The sequence below is a fragment of the Aspergillus aculeatinus genome, assembly GCF_003184765.1.
Source record: "Aspergillus aculeatinus CBS 121060 unplaced genomic scaffold BO66scaffold_43, whole genome shotgun sequence".
Taxonomy (NCBI): domain Eukaryota; kingdom Fungi; phylum Ascomycota; class Eurotiomycetes; order Eurotiales; family Aspergillaceae; genus Aspergillus; species Aspergillus aculeatinus.
Genome location: NW_020291512.1, coordinates 155,579 through 179,301, shown reverse-complemented (window position 1 = coordinate 179,301; position 23,723 = coordinate 155,579). Strand labels below are relative to the sequence as shown.

Sequence of the window (23,723 nt, the reverse complement as noted above, 5' to 3'; positions counted from 1 at the left end):
CCGTTCCTCACAGGACTCGACCCTTACTTGTAGCTCGCCATGAAGGCAATCCTTGGCAATCCTGATATCACCCAGTCGAAAATCCTTCCAAACAGCAAGACATTATTCCTCTTTCCCTCGTTCATCGTTTCGGTCATCAGCCGTACTACTCAACCCAGGATCCCCAGGATGGCGCTTCTCGTTGACGGAGACCTTCTGTTGATCTTTGTAGGTATCCTGAGCTTGTATCTGGCTGGACTCACGGTGTACCGACTTGTCTTCCATCCGTTGGCCAGATTCCCCGGACCGAAGCTCGCTGCCCTGACCAGTTGGTACGAGTGCTACTATGATCTGGTCCAAGGGGGGAAGTTTCTCTGGGAGATCGAGCGAATGCATGCGGTCTATGGTCTGTCATTCAAATCCCCAAACCATCTCCCCCCCCCCATCCCCCAACCTCAGCCTCCATACGAAACCTCAATTAATCGATCAATTAATGAATCAAGGATGAGGGGGAGAGATTAACTTCAGTTGATCCCTCAGGTCCCATTGTCCGGATAACTCCGCGCGAGCTACACATCGATGACCCCTACTACTATGACGAGATTTATGCCCCGTCCTGGAAGCGTCGGGACAAGGACGAAGAGTATGTGAAGCTCGACGCGGCCCCAGGGTCGGTCTTCTCCACGACACAGCATGAACTGCACCACCGGCGCGCAGCAGCCCTGCTCCCCTTCCTCTCCAAGAGATCCATCCGCGGAATCGAGCCGCTGATCCGGGAGAAAATCGATCGGCTTTGCGCGTATCTGGAAAGCTGCATCGAGCGCAAGAAGATCGTGAACGTCCCCAGTGCGGCCATGGGCTTGACCGTTGAGATCATCTCGTGTTACGCATACGGCGATAGTTACGCCTGTCTCGACGATGATGTCCTGGGAACCGAATGGAAGAACACCATCACTGCTGCCAACGAGGAAGCAGCCTTCCTACGACATTTTCCCTGGGTGCATGACCTGGTCCAGCTCTTCCCCGCCGGCCTGATCACCTTCCTCCGACCCAGCCTGGGACTTTTGATGCGCTGGCAGAGCCGTATCGACCAGCAGACCAAGTTGGTCTGTCAGCAATACCAGGCGGGGATCCTGCCCCCCCGGACCATCTTCGCCGCCATTCTGGAGAGTGACCTCCCCGCGCAGGAGAAAGAGGCCTGGCGACTCAACAGCGAAGCCCAAAACCTTCTCCACGCCGGCAGTGAGACCTCAGCCAAGACGCTGGAACTGTGTCTGTTTCACCTCCTCAATGACAAGGCCAAGTTGCGAAGGCTGCGCGAGGAATTGAAGACCGTGATGCCGGAGCCGACCACCCCCGTCTCGTGGCAAGCACTGGAATCTCTTCCCTACATGGTACGTCCATCATTCCCGGTCTTACCCAGTGCTTTTTGTCCTCATCAACTGATCGAACGGTGTTGTCTGCAAGTCGGCCTGTGTGCAAGAGGGGATTCGCCTTCAGCTTGGCATCACCACTCGAAGCCCAAGAATCGCCCCCCACGAAGACCTCCAGTACCAAGACTGGACAATCCCAGCGGGCGTAAGTCCATAAACCCCCCTTGGTCCAATTTCGCGGAGCCCCTGGAACTGAACCTCCTATCTTTTCCCAGACCCCGGTCAGCATGATCAGCTGGTTCGTGCACACCAACCCCCAGCTGTTTCCTGATGGCCTCGCTTTCCAACCGGACCGCTGGCTCAAAGCGAGCGCAGCCGGCTTCCGGTTGGACAAATACATGACCTCCTTTATGCGAGGCGGGCGGCAATGCTCTGGAATTAAGTATGCTGGCCTATTCCTACTAGTCCCTGTCTCTGGGCTGCGGGGCGAAATATTGGAAACCTTGCTGACCCTGCGATCCCTCTTTGCTAGCCTTGCCTACTGCCAGGTGAACCTCAGCCTGGCGACCTTGATCCGGCGATTCGACTTGGAACTGTTCGAAACCACAGCACGAGATGTGAGCCCAGATTGGGACTGCTTCGTGGCGTATCCCCCAAGGGATAGTCTGGGGACGAGGATTCGGGTGATGGGGATGGTGAGGGAGTAACATAAGTGATCGAAGTAATACCGTGGGGGTGGGGCGGGGCGGGCAGGCATGTCTAGCTCCCAGGCAATGAATCTTGTCTCCTTGATTCCTGATTAGACCATCGCCGATCTTCTCTGGTGGAATGAGGGAAGATTATGAATTGAGAGTAAACTCCACGACTGAATCCGCCGCGCTCCAGGTACCGCGCTTGTCGTCATCTTACAACTCGCTGTTGGGGATGAGGAATTCTCGAAGTATCCAGAGTACTAAAATAATCAGTACTCTTTCAAGCATGGGACTCTATGCCTGCCATATAAGCACTGAGAAACCTTTTATTTGAAATAATACAAGTTACCTAGACTTTTCTTTTTGAATAACAGTTAAGATTAGTGCATGATGTAATTAACAATTACAGCTCCTAATTCTATCTCTCCACCCAGTTGTATTTATAACATACTTCACTTACCAGTAAAACTTTTTACTGAATTATAACAATTACTAGTTACTGTGAATTTTACATTCTTAATAAACTTAAGAAAAAAGGCCGAAAAGCCCAATTGTTTGATATAACACAACTCTTTAATTAAATTCTTAACTGTTATAGATATTTTATTGTCACAATGCAGACCTAGAGAACCTGGTTTACCTCTTCTACCCGTTCTCTCTTCTATACCCCGACAACCTAACTGCCCAGCTTGACCGCCCCGCAGGTGATCTACAACCTTCTTAACTTCTACGGAAGACCATTGCGGCCACTCGGCAAATGGAATTTTCCTATTAAGTATCCTCACCGCAGCGGTTACCGCCTATTATAACTTCTAACTAATTCTTAGCTTTTTTAATATTAAGATACTATCTGTTTTTTATTCTCCCCCCCACCGGTACTTTTAAATCACGTGATAAACTCAGCTTCTTTTTATATTAGAATATTGAGAATTTTTTAGAGGCCAAAGATATTGTTATTAGGATTCTTTATTAAAAAATATCTATTATTATTCTTTTTTATTAGTGTCGAAGGAACGGCTACAGAGGCTGGAAAGTTGAGGCTATTTAAATTAATATTAATTAGTTGTTAGAAGGAATTAAATATAGCTATATAATATTTTAAACTTTTTAACTATTATATAACCCGGCAATACTAGACTACCAACGCTGATATATTTTTTTGAAAAGTTTTATAATACTATTATTTTTTTTAAATAAGTAATTTATAAAGTTTTTTAGTATTATAAACTTAATAAATATATAGAATAAAAGCCTTTAAATTAAAGTTTATACAGCTAATTAATATTTTTATAAACTATTTTAATTTTAATATTTTATATAAATATTTCTAATTTTTTATTAATATATTAAACTTAATACTTTCTATAGGTTTTATAAATAAGTTAGTAAGATTCTCTAAAAACTTAATATATTTTAATTATATATTACTATATTAAATAGCTTTATAAATCTAGTAGAATATAATATTAATATACTTAATTTTTTAGTAAAACTAGTTATTCTAGATTAATATAATTATATTTTTATTATTAATATAAATAATTATTGAAGATATATTTTAAAAACTAATATCTTTAAGTATATAAATAATCCAGTAGGCTTTTTTATTTATAATATAAAAAACTATATATTTAATTTTATATATTAATATAATAATACAGATCTATAAATATAATAACTAAAAGATTAGACTATTTATTTATATAAATATATATTTAATAATTAAATAATATATATTAAAATAGTTAGTATAATTAGTATTAATATAGTTAATTATAATTTTAAGCTTATTAGTTAAACTATTTTTTTAATATATTATATATAAGATTTTATAATTCTTAGTTTAGTATAAATAACAGAATAAAAATAAAAAACTATTTAAATATTATTTTATTAGATTATTCATATAATAAAATAGCTTTTTAACTATAAATATAATATTAGAATAAGTCTGTATTGTTAAATATATAATATTTTTAATATTAATTTAATAGTTCTTAATCTTCTTTTTAGATATCTATTTCTAATTTTTAATAAATTTAATATTTTTATTTAAAAATATCTTATATATCTTTTTACTCACCGGGTCTGCAGTTTTGATAATATATTAAAAAAAGATTTTTTATATTAAATAAATAATATTAATAAAATATTCGACTTTAACTCTAAGATATTATAAAATATTATTAAAATCTATAATAATAAAATATTTTAATAAATCTTAATATATAATATTAATAAGATCTTTAATAAAAGCAGCAATTTAAATATTATTAATATAAAGAATTATAATTTTTTTATATTTTTTTATAAATAAATATTTATTAGTTTAAAATACTATTATTTTAATATTTATAGCAGTAGTAAGAAACTTATAATATTAGTTTTTTATAAATTATTTCAAACTATATATATATATAAAAATAAAAAGTAGATCTTATTAATACTATTATCAATGCCGGTTAATTAAATTATATAAATCTTTTTATTATTATAAAATTTATTATATAAAAATATTTATTTAATATTATTTTATTTATAGATATATTCAAATATTATTATAATAATAAAAAATATTCTTACTATTATTATTTTTATTATTAGAATATATATAAGATTCTAATTAATATTATATTACTATAGAAAGCTATAAATAATATAATAAGTCTTAAATTTATATATTTTATTATTAGTATTAAGTTTAACTTTAAATATCTAATATTCTAAAATTACTTTATATTTTATAAGTAGTTTAATAAAATATTATATACTATATTTAATAAGCAGTTTTATTTCTATTTTTATAGTTTTTTATTATTTATTAGCTTTAAAAAATAATATAGCTTAATTAAATATTACTAATTTAACAACTTTTTTATAATTTTTAATCTAAAATATAGTAAAAATATATACTAATTATAATAAATATAGAATCTAAGATTTCTATTATTCTAAAAAGTTCTTTATAAATAAATTAATTAGATTTTTAAAACTATTAGTATATATTAGTAGTAGTAATATTAGTAATAAAATATCTATAACTAATTATAATATTATCAGCTGATATATATACTATTAAATTAGTTTATTTATATTAGATTTATTATCTATATTAATTTTATATAGATTATAAATTAGTAGAATAACTGGCGCTGGTATATAAAAATAATTATAATTATTATTTAGTAAGCTGTAGATTTCCGGATCTAAGCTTTTATTAAATTTAATATTTCTAATAATAATAATTTTATTCTTTTAATATTTAAAATATAGTACAGTTTACTAAGACTGGTATAGCCAAGTAAATGAATTATAATCATATAAAATAAGATTTTTAAAATATATTTTTTATTTTTTACTTCTAGTATAATTATTATAATTCTATAATATCTAAGAATATAAAAATTTAATATATTTAGTCTTACTTCTTAATATATCTTCTAAATAATAATAATCTTATTTTTAATTAGTAAAAGATTTTTTAGAAATATTATATCTTTTATAACTTTACTTTAAAATTTTTAATTAAGATCTTAATCTTTTAAAACTATATATATATATAAGAATAATTAAAGATATATATTCTATAAAAATATTTTATATTATAAATATATAATATTATAAACTTTTATTATATTTTTTTATTTTACATCTAAGCTAGTAAGTCTTTAGTCTAAAACTTAGATATATTATTAGAATAAATTAACTATATTTTAAATAATATTCTATTTATAATTTTAATAAATAATTTTAAATATTATACTATATTTATATACTACTTCAGCAGATGTATATTAATCTAGTTGTTATATTAATTAATAAAAAATATCTAATAATAGGTTTTATTAAACTTTATTATAAATAGATTAATATATTTATTTCTGATATTAAAAAATATACTACCGGTGTTGTATTATAGATATTAAATATTAGATTTTTTATTTAGCTATTATTTATATAAAATAATAAATAAAGTAGATATATTTTAATATAATAAGATCTTTTGTATTTATACTATTTATTATTTTTAATATATAAATATAGTTCTAGACTAATAAATATATCAGATACTAATACTAAATATAAAAATTAATATAGTTTTTATTTATAGTTAGAATATATTTTTTATAAATATTTTTAAAAATATATAAATAGTAAATTGATAAAGACAGACTATTACTGCTATTTAATACATTAATTATTATAAACAAACTATTACTACTACTTAATCTAATAATTATTTTATTATTTAATTAATAGATAAGATTAATAAAAAATAAGTTTTTTATAAAATCTATAGTAAAAAATATATTATTTATATTTTTAGATATAATATATACAGCATCAGCCTGCTTATATAAGCAGAAAAGAAACTAATTATTAATAATATTATTAAAAATAAGAATCTCTCTATTTTAAACTTTATAAATAATTATTTTATTTAGCAGTAAGTTAATAATTATTCTATATTTTTAAAAATATATAATATCCAGTAAATTAATTTTTAATATTAGAATATATAATATATTAGTAAGTATTACTATATAAAAATATTCTTCTAAATATTATATTTTTAATTTAATATTATTTTTTAATATTAAATATATAAATTCTTTAATTACTATATAAATACTATACTTAAAAGATTTTATAGTTAATAAAATAAAGTTATCTTTATTCTTAATAAGATATTTAGTAGAACCGGAGTTAATAATTTATTTATTTTTAATATAATATTATAAGATATAAAAATTATATAAAATTATATTTATATTATTTTTATATTTTTTATTTATTATTCTTATACAAAAGACTGCAGCTGCTGTAATATTAAGATTTTTAATAATAATACTAATATTTTAATTTTTTTAATATTTTTAGTTAATTTAAATAATCTTTTTTAGAATAAAATTTCTAGTAGTTAGACTTTTTATAACTAATTTTACCGCAGTAATTATACTTCTAATTCTTATAAATTTTTTATAATATTTTTTCTTTAGAATTATTTTTATTTAATTAGTTTAACTTACTCTGTTAGTTCTTTAACTTAAAGCTATTTAACTTCTAGTTTTTAAATATTTTAGTAAGATTAATACTATTTAAGTTAAACTAAATATACATCTTTTTTTATATAAGAATCTAAGTAATCTAATTCTATATTATTGTTTTTTTAATATAATAAGAATTAAGATAGAAAATTAAAAAAATAAACTATTAGTCTTTTAAATTATAAAATAAAAATTCAATCTATATATTATTATTTAGCTTATTATCTGCAGTAAGACTATATTAGAACTTATTTAATATTTTAAATATTTTTATAATATATTTATTAATATTTTAATAGTTATTATACCGGAGAGATATAGTAGTCTAAAGATTTTTAAAAAACTAAATATTTAAAATAATATTATAATATTTTTTAAGTTTATTCTAAATACTATTAGCTAATTCTAAATTAATTATTTTATAATATATTTTAGATAATAATATAGTATATATAATATTATAGGCTTTTTTATTATTCTAATATTATTCTAATTATTTAATTCAATATTTTTTAAATTTTTTAATATATATTTATTCAGCGACTTGGACAGCTGTATTTTTATTAAAATTATTAAAAGATTTTATAAAAGATTTTACAACTTTTATAATACTTAAAATAAAATATTATAATTTTTAATTCTATAAATATATTTTAACTATCTTAGACTAATACTAATAGTTTCTAGTACTCTAAAAAGCTGGCAGCTTATTTATATTAACTATTTAATATCTTATTATATTTCTATATATTCTATATTATTTAATTTTTATATTTAATTTATTAATCTTAATAGTAGCTGGTGCTTGATAAAAACTAGATATAAAAAATACTTTAATAATAGATTTACTTAGTTTATATATATTTTAATAAAAACTTTAATAATAATTAGTAGTATTATAGACTGGTAGAGCAATGTATTTTAGTAATATTTTTTTTATTAAAAAATATGTATTAGTATAAAAATAATTAATTTAATATTTTAGTTCGAGCCGGGCTTATAATTTATTAAAAAAACAGTTATAAAGATTAGAAAGTTAAGACTATTTAAATTAATATTAATTAATTATTAGAAGAAATTAGATATATTTATATAGTATTTTAAACTCTTCGGCCGTCATATAACCCGGTGATGCCAGGCCACCACCAACGCCGACAATTAGAATTATTAGAGATTATATATATATTTAATTCTTCTACTTGTGATTTTGCCGGCAGATTTCTTATTTGCCGAGTGGCCGCAATAGTCTTCCGTAAACTTCCCGCCCGCTCCTGATTCTGTTTGTAGCTCTTAAGCTATATCTTGTCTACTTAGTTGAAAACTACAGCTAATATTACAGTGCTCTCAAAACCTAATATAATATAATCCAAAATACTTTTATTAAAACATAAAAGTCTGCATACAGTATAACAGCAGGGGTTTTTTTAATAAGAAAACATAAATCAAATTCTGTACTTCTTAGTATGATAGTTGGGAGTAAGAGATATATTTTCACTTAGACTATAAGACTATGTACATAGACTAGAGTGGCTAACAACCAGGTCAGGGTAGATTAAGTAGAATTTTTATATCTGACTGCAGATTAATTGTGAATAGTTGCTATATGCGAAGAGTGAATATATGGAGAAGTTGTTTATTTAATAAAGGCCTGGAGTGACCGGCAGCTAAATAATCAGCTACGGTGAACTATAGATACCAACACTAGAGTGGCTAAGAGCCAGGTCAGGTTAATAATAATAGTTAAAAAATATAGTTAATAATTAAAGCATTTTATAAGACATATAAATTCTTTATTTTAGTTTTTTAATTAAAAACTATAATCTAGTTATATTATTTTTAATTAAAGTATACTTATTATTTAATATATTTTTATTATAATAAATTACTTAGTAGTTAAAAATTATTATATAAAATTATACTAAAATTAATTAGTTATATATTAAATATAATCTTATTATATTATATTATAATATATTTATAATGTATAAACTAATATAATATATATATTTAATTTTAAAATAATAAGATTTTAATCTTATTTTATTCAAGCCTAAATATAAGTTTTAAAAGCTCAGTTTTTGATCTGTTTTTTAACTAAAATCCACTCTAACCAACACCGGTATTGATAATATAGAAAGACACGGAGGCCTTAATATACCGAACTATAGAAATAGTAGTTATAGTGGCTTTTATTAAAAAAATATAATATCTCTGATACTATATATATATAAACAAGAATATATAACAATAATATATATAGAAGATAGAATGGGAGTAAACATAGAAAATTGATAAAAAAATTATAGTTTAGAACCGGTAGTCTTAATAAGAGAAAAGATGAAACAAAAGAATATAAACAGTTGTTTTATACTATCTTTGAAAGTACAAATAAGATCTGGTGATATAAGATTATATTTATATATTTATTATTTACATTCCAGACGGTATCCGAGACAATATATAAAATATTTAATGTTGACCGGGAAACAGTTGTCTATGACGAGGAGTCGATATGATCATAAATTCTTGCTTGATTCCTCTATCTATACTATGTATAATATATAAAAGGTCGCCCGAGGCAGAAGATAGGCGGAGCTGAAAGCAGTTGGAGGCGGCAGTATGGTATAATACTAATATTGTTTCCGGTTTATAAACAAGATATATATACATAAAATAAGATAAATAGAGAAAAAAGAGAAATTTAAGATAATAATCTATAGATAAGATATCTAAGCCAGTAATATTTACATAAGATATATAAGATTTTTAGATATAAGAAAACTAGATATACGTATAGAAAAGGATTAAGTAATAAACAACAGAGATAATGAGAATATTTAAAAAAAGATAATAAATATAGACAAGAGAGTAGATACTCAGAAAGTTTACAAGTTAATGGAAAGAATTAATTCAATGAAGAGAAATATAAATAAGAAAGTATTAATTCTATTTAAGCAACAGTAATAATATATAAAAAGTAGCTAGTCTTTAAGCAGTTCATTACTAAAATTAGTTGTCACGGCCGGCAGGTCGGGAATTGTAGAGAACAGCGGAATAACAACTGCTCAGCATAATCTTCTTTAGAAAATAGTTATATATATTTAGTATAACTAGTAATTAGTAGTAATATAACTATTGTTTTTTAATCATAACAACTATTATAATAATAGTATATTTTTTATAGACTAGAAGTCTATTTTTAAAGCTAACTAACAAATCTTAATATATTAAATTCATTAATATATATAATATTCAGATTATTAATATACTTTATATTATTATTTATAATTTATATTATATTATTTTTTTCACTTGAATATTAATTTCTATTTTATATTATATTTAATTCTGTTTTTAATTTATCTACTGTTTCAACTGTATAGAGATATTTTTATTATATCTTTTTTTTCTTATACTAATTTTATTCAATTTTATAAAACTATTTTTTTTCGGATGGTATTTTCAACTACTACTAAATAGTTATTATTAATCTAAATATATTAAAATTCGATTAATATTCTTTAGATTAAATAAATTTACTATATAAAAATATTTTATTCAGTTTATTTATTCAGTTTATTATTTTTATGTCTATTTTTTTTCTTTAAAAAAAATCTTAATAATTATTAAGAAGTGGGCTGGCATCTGGTCCTTAGTCTAACTGGATAATAGAAATAGTAGTACTAGCTAGAAGAATTTTTATAATAGTTTTTCTAAATTTTATATTAGCTATTAGATTGAATTATTTTTAGATTTATAAATAATATATAGTTTAAAGAGCTATAATAAGATTAAAAATAAATAAAAAATTAAAAAATTCTATATATTATATATAGAATAGTTAAAAGGAATAATAAGATTATTAAAATTAAAAAACAAGATTGGATAAATAAAATAAATATATTAGATTTATACTATAATAATATATTTTTTTTCAAAACTAAATTTTATTAAAATATAGAGTATAGCTTATTAACATAATAATAATATAAATTTTTAATTATTTAATAAATATTTTTTAAATATTAAGTAAATTTAGTACTTAGATTTAAATATTTAATTTATTCTATAATATATATAAGTTAAAAACAGCCACATTTTTTATAATTTTATATAAAATTAAAAATATGTTTAATTTTTTATTTTTTTAAACTATTAATTTTTATATATAATAATAGAATTTAATATTAGGTTAAAACTAGTTATTTATTAAAAAAAATAAATAAACTGATATTAAATATAAAATATATTTTTATATTAAAAGATAAAACTATACAATAAATATATAAACTAATAATTTTTTTAATTTTATATAATTTTAGAATATTTTAATTAAGCTTTTTATTAAATTTTAATATTTTAATATTATAAATATTTAATTATATTTTTTAATTTCTTTTAAATTATTTTATTAGTTTATATTATTAGTTTATTTATTTTATATAATAAGTTTAAATAGTAGATATTTTTATTTTAATAAATTTAATAATAATTTATATTTTTATAATAAATTAATTTATATTTTTAGCAGCTAGACTATTTAAAATAATAATAAATTTAAAATTTATATAAAATTAAAATCTATAATTTATAAAAAATAAAATAATCTCAATAATATTAAAATAAATTATATTTAATATAAACTTAATTAAAAAAGACTATTATTTTTATTTATTTTATAAATAATTTATATATATATGAGAATATTATTAAATTATTGTATTAACTTTTTTAATCTAAATGTTAATTTTTAAGTAGTATATTATAAAAAATTTATTAATAATATTAAATTATTAAATTAAATATTTTTAAAATTTAAAAATAAACTAAGATTTTTTAATTTAAAAAAATAGATTAAAGTAAATTATATACTTTTAATATATATTAAATATATATTATCGTAACAGCAGCAGTATTAGTAGTTAAATTATAAAAAATTAAATATTTTATTTTTATTAAATAATTAATAATTATTAGAATAATATTATAGTCTTAGCTTATAAATAAATATATAATAAAATTTATAAACATATTTTAGTATATTTATTCAAATATTAATAAAAATTTTAAACTTTTTTATTTTTTTTAAATAAAATTTTTTTTAATAAATATAATAGTTTTTTACTTATTATTTTATATATTAATAGATATTAGACTAGTAATATTTTTAGATTAGAAGCTTATATATATAAGCTTTTTTATAATATTTTAAAATAGATTTATTATAAACTAGTCTAATTAGATTAATTTTAATCTATTTATTATCAAATATATATAGTTTATTTTTATAAAATAAAAAGCTTTTTTTTATATAGTATTACTAATATATCTAGATAACAGTTTTTATTACTAGCTAGGATTTTTAATATTTTTTTAATTTATTTATTTTTTTTATATATAATATAAAGAGATTTTTATATTTTCAATAAAAGTTATAAGTTTTATTTATTTTTAAATATTATATCTTTCTAAATGTATAGAATAAGTATTAACTTTATTTTTAGTATATTTTATATATTTTTTTTAAAATTATTTTTTAAAATTATTTTTATTTTCTAATAGAATCGGGGGTGGTATTAGTAAACAGTTAGAATTAATATTTTTTTATTTTAAAACTATCTTATATACCATACGAAAATATCAATTTTTTGAATTTTGGCTTTAAAAATTAATAACTCAGTCAATTCTTAATATTTTCAAAAAAATTTTAAAGATTTGAAAATCTAACTCTTTGTTGTATTCTTTAAGTCCATTTTTAGAAAATTTAGATCCGGTTTGGAAAAGTTATACCGAAAAAATATATTTTTTTCTATTAATTTTAATACCCGTCTATTTGTTTATTTTTTTTATTCGGAAAAAAGATATATCAGAATTGAACTATACTTTTATATAAGAAAAGTACAGCCCGGCCATTACAGCCTTTTTCTGAATTATTTTAAATTTTCTTTTTATTTTATAAACTTTTTTTATGGAATAAACAGATCTATATCTCTTCTGCAGTTCTTTATATATATTATAAGTACAGCGGGTTTATAAAGTATTATTTTTCTATTTTTTATTTAAAATTTTTATATAGTTTATATAGTTTATATAGTTTTTATAGTTTCTATAATCTTAATAGTTTCTATATTTTACTTATATTAATATCTTTTATTCTATACTATAGAGCTTCTTGTAGGTTTTTATTTTTTAAATAGTTAAATTCTTATACTGTTAAAATCTTATATTATATATATAAAAAATATGCTTATTTAATATATTTACTATTATTGTTTTAGACTATTTAAATAATTATAAGATCTATAAATCTTATTTTAATTATTAAATATAGTTTTTTTATTTATTATATTTTATTTTTTTTATTACTAATTTCTTAGATTTTTTTGCTGTAATAATTATTATAAAATAAATATAGTTTCGGTTATATCTAGTCTTATAGTCTACTGCTGTAGCAGATTATTAAAAATAATAAGTAAGATCTAGTTAAAATAGATAATAAGTTTTATAATATTTATAGCTAGTTTTATAGTCTGCTGCTGTAATAAACTACTAAAAATAATAAATAAGATCTAATTAGAATAAATAATAAGCTTTATAATATTTATAATCAGTTTTATAGTCTGCTGCTGTAATAGACCACCAAAAATAATAAGTAAGACCTAGTTAAAATAGATAATAAATTCTATAATATTTATAATTAGTTTTATAAACTAGTAGTATGACCGACTATTAAAATAAATAAGTAAAATATAAATAGAATAAATAATAAGTCTTATAATATTTTTAGCTAGTTTTATAATCCGGCAGTATAATATTCTAATAATATATATATAAACAGAGATCTTTTTTAGACTTTTAAATTATTAAAATAAATAATATAAAAAAAACTAAACTTAAAATAATAAAATCTTTACTTAGATTTTTAATAATATAATATCTTATAACTTCTAGTTCTTTAGCTGTTATTTTATATAATAAAAAAAATCCTAATAAAAGCTTATTATTAAGCTAGATTTTATAATTATAAATATAAAATAATAATAAAATATCCGAGACTCGCTTAGAAAATACTTTAGCTAAATTATAATATTAAAAAAAAATTTTAATAATTTTCTATTATTTTTATTTAATAAAAGTTGATTTTATTTTTTTATTAATTATTTTTTTAAATTTTTATAGAAATATAATAAAAATTTTTAATATTAACTTTCTTAGATATTATTAGAAGCCGGCTGTTTTAATTAATATTATTTTTAAATTAACTATTTTTAATCTTATCTGGTTTTTAGTCTATTTATTTATAAACTTATTTTTATATTTTTTTATTAAAATATAGTATCTTATTTATTTTATATAGTATTTAGACTTGGTTTATACTATAAATTTTATTTTTATCTAATTTTTATATAGTTTATATATAAGACGAAGAATTCAAATTTTTATTATAATATTTTTTAATTATTTTTTTATCTAAAAGTAGATTACTGTTCGCCAGCTATTCTAGTATTTTATAATTAGAAAAAATAGTATTATATAATTATTAATTATTTTAACTAAAAATATTTAAATAATTTAATAAAAAAGAATTATTTATTATTTATTCTTTAGATTTAATAATTAATCTATTTTTTTATTTAATATTCTTCTAGTATATTTAATTTATTTTTTAATATCTAATAATTCTAAAAGAAACTATTTATAGAAATCTGATTTAAATCTTATTTTTAAATAAAAGTTCTTTCAATTATATAAATTAATTTATATAATAATCTGATAAGACTTCTTATTTTATTAACTATAATTTTTCTAAGATTATATCATAAAATCTTAGATCTAATATTAGAAAAAAAATCTATTTAAAAAGTTTTTTTTCTATTATAAAATTAAAATAGATTATATATATTGAAAGAATAAAAAATCTTTTATTAAATTTAATTATATTTTAAATATTTTATAATTTAAATAATTTCATTTTAAAAAATATTTCTATTTTAACTATAAACTTAGTATTAATATAGATATAAGTATTTACTTTAATATTTATTAGAATTTAGAGAGAAATAGTTATTATATTTTTTAAAATTAGAATTTCAATTATAAAACTATTTTTAAAAAATTCTAATGATATTTTTAGATTAATATACTACTAGTTTATACTTATTATATTTAAAATAAAAACTTTTTTTAAACCAAGTTTTTTACTAATATATCTTTAGATTTAATTTTTTTTATTATTTTAATAAAAAGTATCTTTTTTAAGTAGTTATAATTTAAATATTTAGATTTTTTATAATAGAAGTATTTTTTTCAGCTATTAATATAGCACGGGTTTTTTTAATTATATAGAATCTAAATAAGATTTTAATTTTATTTTTATTAGTTATTAAAGTAGTTTTACTACTTAAATTATTTTTATAATCTATAAATAAAATTCGGCGGTAGTATTTTATATTTTTATTTATATTTTTAGAAACTCTAATATATATAATATCATACTATTTAAAATTAATATTAAACCTATAAAATTTAATAAAAATTAGTTTTTTAAATTTTAAAAATAGCTTATAATAAAAATTAAATTTTTAAAAATTTATTAAGATGTCTGCTTTACTGGTTAGATAATAAAACTGAATATAAAACTTATAGAATTTCTATTTTAAAATTATTTTAAAATATATATATTTTAATTAAATATTCTACTTTCAGTTCGGATTAATATAAATTATAGTTAAATAAAACAGAATATTTATTATATTTTTTAAAAAAATTTAATTTTAATTTATAATTTAAAAAATAAATATTTATAAAAATTATTTTTATAGCAGCTAGTAATATATATTTTTTATATAATTAGATTTTTATAATCATTAATATTAGTTTTAAGTTTCTGCTTAACTGCGAGCTTTTGATCTTTAAAAATAATATTTTTTTATTATTAAATATTAGAAAATTAAAAAGTTTTATAATTTTTTTAAAAATCAAGATTTTTTAATTTATATTAGTTATTAGAATTAATATAACATCTTACTTTATTTTAATTTAAGTTATTTTATTTTTTAAAATATCTTTTTTTATTTTTAATAGATTAATATTATAAAATAGAACTTTTTAATTAATTTTTACTTAAATCAGACTTTTTTTTAGTTTATTTACTTTAGTTAATACATTACTAATCTTCTTTTTAAATTTATTATAGATTTTTAATATTAATTTAAAAATATATATAGAGTTTTTTTTATAAAGATTATAAAATTGTTCGGATATAATATTCTTTTTAAAAATCTTATTAATCTTATTTATAAATAAAATTAATTTTTATATTTTTTTTAAATAGTTTGGTTTTTAATATATCTTATATAATTATAATCTATCTTAATATTTTAGTTCTAATATTAGTTAATTTAAGATTTAGCTTATTTTAAAGCCTAATTTTTATTTATTAATTTTATATAATTTATAAATTATAATAATAAAATTCTTTTAATTTTAGTAATAATCTACTTATATATTAGAATTTAAATTAAATTTTTTTTATTTTTTAATTATTATACAGCCTACAGCTGTAGTAATAAAAATTTAGTTAAAATTTATATTTTTAAATTTATATTTTTTTAGATAAATATTTTTTAAAATTAACTATTATTATTATTAATTTATATAAATAAAAAAAGACTTTTTATAGTAATAAAAATATATATTTCTATATATTCTAGTTGCTAAAAGCTTTAGAAAATAAAAATAAAAAAATAATATTTAAAATTATATAATAACTAATTAAACTAACTAAATTTTATTAATATAGTATTATTTAAATAAAATATTAAGTGTAAAAAAAAAGAAAAATAGCTATATTTCCTATAGTATTATATTATCTAAGTATAGTATAAATAAAATAAAAAAATTAAATAAATTAAACTAGTCTTAATCTACTACTCTGTCTAAATGTCTTCCGCATGGCTCTCACAGATTTTTTATTTAGAAAAAATAAAAATCTAGTTATTAAATATAGTTCTAGTTCTAAATAAACAGTTTTTTATATAATTAATAATACTAGCTTTAATAATAATTTATGATATACTAGCTTAATAGAATATATTATTTATTCATTTAATAAACTAATTAATTAGTTGAATAAGAAATAATCTTATATAATTCTTTTAATAATTAAAGTAAAATTATTAGTTCTAATTATTTTAGCTAAATAATCTCTTTAATAAAAATAATTCTTTATATAAATAGAATTTAATTTTAAATACTATCTTTTAATATTATATTATAATACTTAAATAATTCAGATATTAACTAGTCCTATTTTTTTAGACTAGTTTAAAATATATTAATATAGCTAATTACTAGTTTAGACAGAAAGTCTTAAATAAAACTATTAATATTTATTAGATTTTAATTAATAAAATAAAAGTAGATAGTCTAACTAAGTAATTTAATAGTTAGAAATACTAAAACTTTATATAATAATTTAATATAATAAGAATTTAATGATTTCTCTATTTTTTATTCTAATATTCTATTTATTTTATTTATTTGTTAGTTTATTTACTTTAATTTTAATAAAAACTATTATTTCTTTAAAACTATAGGGGTATATTACATTAAAAGTTTATCTAAGTATTCAAATTCTAAATTCTAGTTTTTTTAATTTAATTATCTAAATAATTATCTAAATAAAAGTCATTATTTTAGACTACTTTATTTATTTTATTTCTGTATTCTTACCTCTATTTATTAAATATTTATAGTTTTTCATTTAGAAAATTAGTAAATAAAGAATTTGGCTTAAATAGTCTAATATCTTCTATTATTTTATTAAATATAGTTTAGTTTTATTTACTTAGAATTATATATTAAATTTACTATTCTGTTTATTTTCTTATTTATTAAATCTTTGATTTTTTTTAATTTTATGATTTTTTACTTTGACTTTACTTTCACCTCACTTTTATACACAATTTGTATGGAAAAGTGAAAGTTAATTGAACCTTATCTGAAAGAACCAAAACTCCAATAATTTATAATTCTAAAACTATTCTATAAATAATAAATATATAAAACTAGAAATAGAAAGATTTTATAAAAGTATTATTATTTTAATTATAAATATATTTTTATATAAATATAATTTATTATTTTTTTATATACTATTATAAATATCTACAGTATTTTTTAAATCTAACTATTTTATAAGTAAAAAATTATATTTAAAATTTAGAAACATAAAAAATATTCTTTTCATCAATAAAACTTAATTAAATAAAATAAATTAAAATATAAAAAAGCTCTAAAAAAGTTTTTATTAAAATCTATCAAAATTCAATATTTCAGTATTTAATCTTTAATTAGATAGTTTGTAATGAATATAATTATTAATAAAGATTAAATAAATAAAATAAAATAAATTTAACTAAGAATTTAGTTTATAAAATATAATTTAACTTTTATAGATAAAAAGAATAGATTAATATATTATTAAAAATAAAATTAAAAAAATAAAAAATAAATTAAAAACTATATAATTATTTTTAATAATCTTACTCAAAATAAGTATATAATTTTAATAATATAATACATTATAATTAAAATATATAATTTAAATAAAGCTATAATTATATATTTTTTATATTTTATATTATAATAGTAACTAACTTTTAAAAAGCTAAATTCTAGTAAAACTACTAGAACTTTTTTATTATTTTATAAAAATATAAATGATAAGAATACTATTTTTTTAAGTTATTTTTATTTTATTTAAAAGACTTTTTTTATATTTTTTAATAATAGTTTAGATAGCTAGATTAATAACTATTTAATCTGAGTATATTTTACTTATATTAAAACTAAAAAAATATAATAAATATATTTTAATATTAAAAATAATTAAAATAATTAACTATCTGATTTTTAGTTATACTATAGTTAAATATAAAGATTTTCTTAATCTAACTATAATCTGGTGGTCAGATATAAAAATTCTAATTAATCTAATCTAACCTGGCCGTTAGCTACTCTAAATATTAGAAAAATTAAAAATATCTATATTATAATAATAATTTATTTATTTTATATTAGATATATATTATATATAAATAAATCTATATATAATAAGATATCTTTTATATTAGATTATTTTAAATATAAATATAATATTTTAAAAATATACATCTAAAATTATATAATTTATATAATCTATTAATTATATAATATTTATTTAATTTAATAATCTATAAATATCTATTAAAAACCTATATATTAAATATTTAAATTTATATTTAAATTATAGATTAAGTCTATTGATCTAAAACCTGCTAAGAACCGGATTAGGTTTGGATCCGACCTGTGAACCCGCGGGCTTTGGCGAGGCCTAATAGTGGTGCAGCTAGAGAGTAGCCGCATGTAAAACGCCGTGCGGAAGAAGCAGGACGTGGTGAACAAGAAGAGAAGCAGGCACAAAAGCAATAGAGCAAGTCTAACAGAAGACAGAACAGAAACTGCTACTGTATTAAATAATCTAATTTAATTTTCTGTCTAGCGTTATCTGTATTAAGACGGTTGCTTTTAAACTAGAATGATAAATGACTTGGTTAGTCGCCTGTACAAAGAAAGAGCGTCTGTGACATTTCTACTTCTGCTTTCCATTTTTCTATACTTTTAAACTTTTTATTATGGGAGTTTAGATTTCTACTATTGCTTTGAGTTTTATATATTAATTGGATAGTATGAATCTAACTATTAATCTGTGGTACAGTATTTTGTTATTTATTCAGCCCTGCTTAAGAGTATCCTCTTGATCTTCAATATTATTCAATGTAAGAAGCAATCAGGTGGTCGACTGCTGGAAAGAGTGGCGGCTACTGCAATGAGAAGAAGTAAGTTACTTCTTGATTTGAGCTGCTGTTCCATCCCTACGTATTCCATGCTAAACAGCCTGATAGGGTCTATGCACCTGCCATTAGATGAGGATAATGCCTAGTCTCGTCTGCCAAAAAGGTGATCGATATGGGGAATATCATTCATTGGGGGGCACAGAAGCCGCGTAATATCATGGGAACCCAAGCGACGTTATTTGGACAATTGCATATCAGTCGCAGTTATTTCTCACTGAGTGCCATCTTGTAATTTACACTGCGGTCTAGAAGATATTTTCCAATAATCTAGTGATACAGATTATGGTAGGCTAGTGGAAGCCCTCCAGCAGTTCTCAGTATGTGAATAACACGATCCCATCGTTGAATGAGATCTTCATACCCATTCCTGTTGTAATCCTTGGATATTTCCATTCTGTTCCTGTCCGTGCGCCGTCCTTTCAAAGCATAGTCCATTGGAGTTAAGTGCAAAGGCTCTTTCATCCAATTATAATTCTGAACCATTATAGCGTTTACTGGCGCACCATGCGCAATAGCTGCCTGCACACAGATCGGCATGCAATGAAAGACAAAACGGTGTAGTAAAGTATCTCCATTGAAATCACCGTCTTCTATCATCCACCGCAGTCTCCCTTTGTCGGTGTGGTTGAATAGATGACCTGCTAGGATCTGAGCCAAGGCAGCGTCGTTGTCCTGTCGAAAGGGACTGTCTATCCGGGCAAGCTTAGCGAAGATGCTTTGACCGGAGACCGGATGCCTTTGGTCAATATCCTTGCATTTGGAGAGCAAGAGCTCAGTAGTATGAATGAACCCCGTGCTCGCGTAGTGGAATACTGCGGAAAGACCGTCATAACTTCGATGATCCGGATCAGCTCCGTGATGTAGCAGAGCAGAAACGCATGCATACACCTGATCTTGCATCTTTCCGTCCACGAAGGGGACAAAGCTTATCGCTGTACGCCCCTGTTCATTCTGCTTGTGAATATCGGCTCCCGCTGCCAGAAGAGCCTCCACTACGTCCGGTAATCCAGCAGAAACAGCCATCATGAGAGGCGTCATGGATGGACACGAGAAGTCGAATCCCTGCGCGTTGTGCTGGTTCGGAGTAGAGAGTAAATCAATGTCTCCGCCCAGTGCCTTTATAGCTTTCACGGTGCGGCCTAGCTTGGATCTCATGTGCCCTGCGTTCCCTAAAAAGGGCCGAGAAGAGAACGGGAGTCCTCGTCTGGTGTACCATGTCTGGGAGTGACTAAGCCTGTGGAATACATTAAGCCCTTCTTCATCCACTGCATTAATATCGACTCTTCTCTTGACAGAGAGCAATAACTCGAAAATATAAGGGTCATGCTGCATAGCAGCGTAGTCCAGAGGGGATAGGCCTTGAGTTTTAACTTTCGAAAAGGAATATTGCTCGAGATTGGAACCTCCAAATTGATTCAAGCACCGAACTCGTTCATCATGGATATACGGATCGCATCCATCTCGAATCAGAGCATCTGCGGCCCCATCTTGAACAAGAACTTTGATTGCATTGCAGCTGGAGGTAACTACTGCCCAATGTAAAGCAGTTCCCGCCGGAAGGTGAAACGGATAGTAAAATAGCGGGACTGGTTTTGAGGCAACGGAGTTGATATCGCCGCCAGCATCAATTAATCGCTTCACGGCAACCGCTTGATACTGCTCTCCAAGAGCAAATGTCCAATGAATGCAGCTAATGTGGTAAGGTGTGCACCGTGGAGAGGCGCTGGCTCCAAGATTCAGAAGTTCCTCGATGATGTCCCAGGATCCTCGCGCGCAGGCCAGATAGAGTGGTGTCTCCAATCGACTCGTCATTTGCTCGATATCTTGTCGGGGGTGAAGCCTGAAATATTCACGGAGATCATACATTGTCCGATAGGTAGCCAGAAAATGAAGAGCGGAGAATCCCTCGTCCACGTGTGGGCTATAGAGCTCATTGAACCCGCCCTTGTCATGGAAGTACCGCACACACCGATCAAGTGCCTTCGGATCGCGCTTTCCAAGGGCGGCTCTCGCTGAGATGACGCCCTTAGAAACTGCGTTTTTCAGCCATCGGGTAAGAATATGACTCTGTCGCTGCCCAGGATCTCTCTTATAATACTGGTATAAATCCGGGAGGGCAGCTTGGGCCGCGGCGTGTCCTGCAGAGGCAGCGGAAACCGCTAAGCTGAGCCTATCGGAATCCTGAATATCCAGTAGATTTGGAACGGTAAGTGCCAAACAGAGAGGGAAAAGAATTGGCAATGGCACTGATCTCTTGTTCTCCTGGAACCTGTCATAAATGTCCTTGGCGAATTCAACGGAGAGAGGGTGTGGCTCCCAGTCATGAATTTGACCGAGGTTACGATCCATGAATGTACGATCAACAAATAGTCCGTGTGGGTCATCCGGGTCTATTCCACCCGAAGGCTCTTCTCTGCAAGCTTCCTGTCACTACCTGTATGGACGCATTTGATATTGCCTCGACTTACACTTTTCTGGCTCCCTTGTGCCGGTTGAACGAAAATCCTTCGCATAGCAAACGAGGTCGTAGCTTCGGATCTACCTCCAGAAGCTGAGACAAAAACCCCACTGCCGTTGATACCTGGCTAATTTTCGGGATTTCACTGTTTCTGCTGGCATCTTTCACCACCAACGTGGCATGCGACTTCTCAATTGTTGCCCGAGGGGGGATCCTACCGGATAGGAAAAGAATGCTCCATGCTAGCAAGCCAAATGAATAGCTATCAGTAGGCACTAGCTCCTTGATCGTCAAAACACGGCCTTCCTCCACCTCTGGCGCCTGCCAGCCTGGAGTCCCCCCCAGGCAAATCCCGCTCTTTGCAAACTCGACCTCATCAGTAGAGAGTGCAAAGTCAGCAAGCTTCGCGACGGGCCCGTGGCCAGATGGGAAGATCAAGATATTCGCCGGCTTTATGTCCCCATGAACGAGCCCGATCTCATGTAAAGCGTCTAGACCTGCAGCCACATCGCAGCAAATCCGGTAGGCCTCTTCTAGTGTCGGCGGCTGTTCGGTAAGGAACGTATTCAAGTCCCATTCTGCAAGTTCCATTACCAGGAGGGGAGGCCAATGAAATGAGTCCCCTTTCGACCATGCAAGTAGCTTGACGATGTTCGGGTGGACACTCAACGATGACGTGGTCAGTGACATAATTTCCAGATAGAAATCATGCAAATGCTTCCATGTGCCCTTAGTGGCAAGACTTATTTGGGTATTGAAGCCTATATCGAATTTGGGTTGTTTTACAGCGACGGGGATTTGCATGACTGCTCTGGGAGTGGAAGTCTGCATGTACTGCCGCGACACGACAAACTGAGTACCCTGTCCAATATAGGCATAATCAGTCAGAAGGACAGGGCCCGGGACCCCGGATTTATAGATCGCGTCAACGAGGACCTCCACCGCCGTCCATCCGCTACGGGAGGCGTCACGAAGGGACGACAAGCGATCCCTGGTTACTGAAAAAGTATCCCGGCTGAACCCATCTGGCATCCGGGATGATCGCCTACTGCTATGACCAGCCGAGGAGATGTATGAACGGGGGTGTTGCCAGCCGGGGTTGTTGCTCATCTTGTTCACTGCCGTCGGGGGTTGTTTGGTCTTCTGTCCGATCGTCCGGGTCTTTAATCATCTCCGTTGGCGGCAGCTTCTGAGGTGATAAGAGCCATGGTTTATGATCGATTGTGCAAATGACCTTGTTTGCAACAGCCGAAGCTAGCCCCCATTCGGGCAGA

At 25.0% G+C, this 23,723-nt stretch overlaps 2 protein-coding genes across 2 annotated transcripts; one reads left to right on the top strand and one right to left on the bottom strand.

The window, feature by feature from the left end:
- Positions 1–168: 168 nt before the first annotated feature.
- Positions 169–2,059, top strand: BO66DRAFT_329430 (cytochrome P450; the record flags this gene model as incomplete). Its single annotated transcript, XM_025644021.1, has 5 exons — positions 169–385; positions 520–1,373; positions 1,447–1,557; positions 1,628–1,794; positions 1,885–2,059. 5 exons carry the CDS (start codon positions 169–171, stop codon positions 2,057–2,059), a joined length of 1,524 nt encoding a protein of 507 aa, XP_025501127.1.
- Positions 2,060–10,744: 8,685 nt separating this feature from the next.
- Positions 10,745–23,613, bottom strand: BO66DRAFT_473551 (ankyrin repeat and protein kinase domain-containing protein; the record flags this gene model as incomplete). The annotated part of the gene is made up of 3 exons (XM_025653057.1): positions 22,460–23,613; positions 20,487–22,404; positions 10,745–10,753 (listed from the first exon to the last, which is right to left on the bottom strand). The coding sequence occupies exons 1-3, from the start codon at positions 23,557–23,559 to the stop codon at positions 10,745–10,747; spliced, it is 3,027 nt and encodes a 1,008-aa protein (XP_025501126.1). The 5' UTR covers positions 23,560–23,613.
- Between the last annotated feature and the right edge of the window lie 110 nt (positions 23,614–23,723).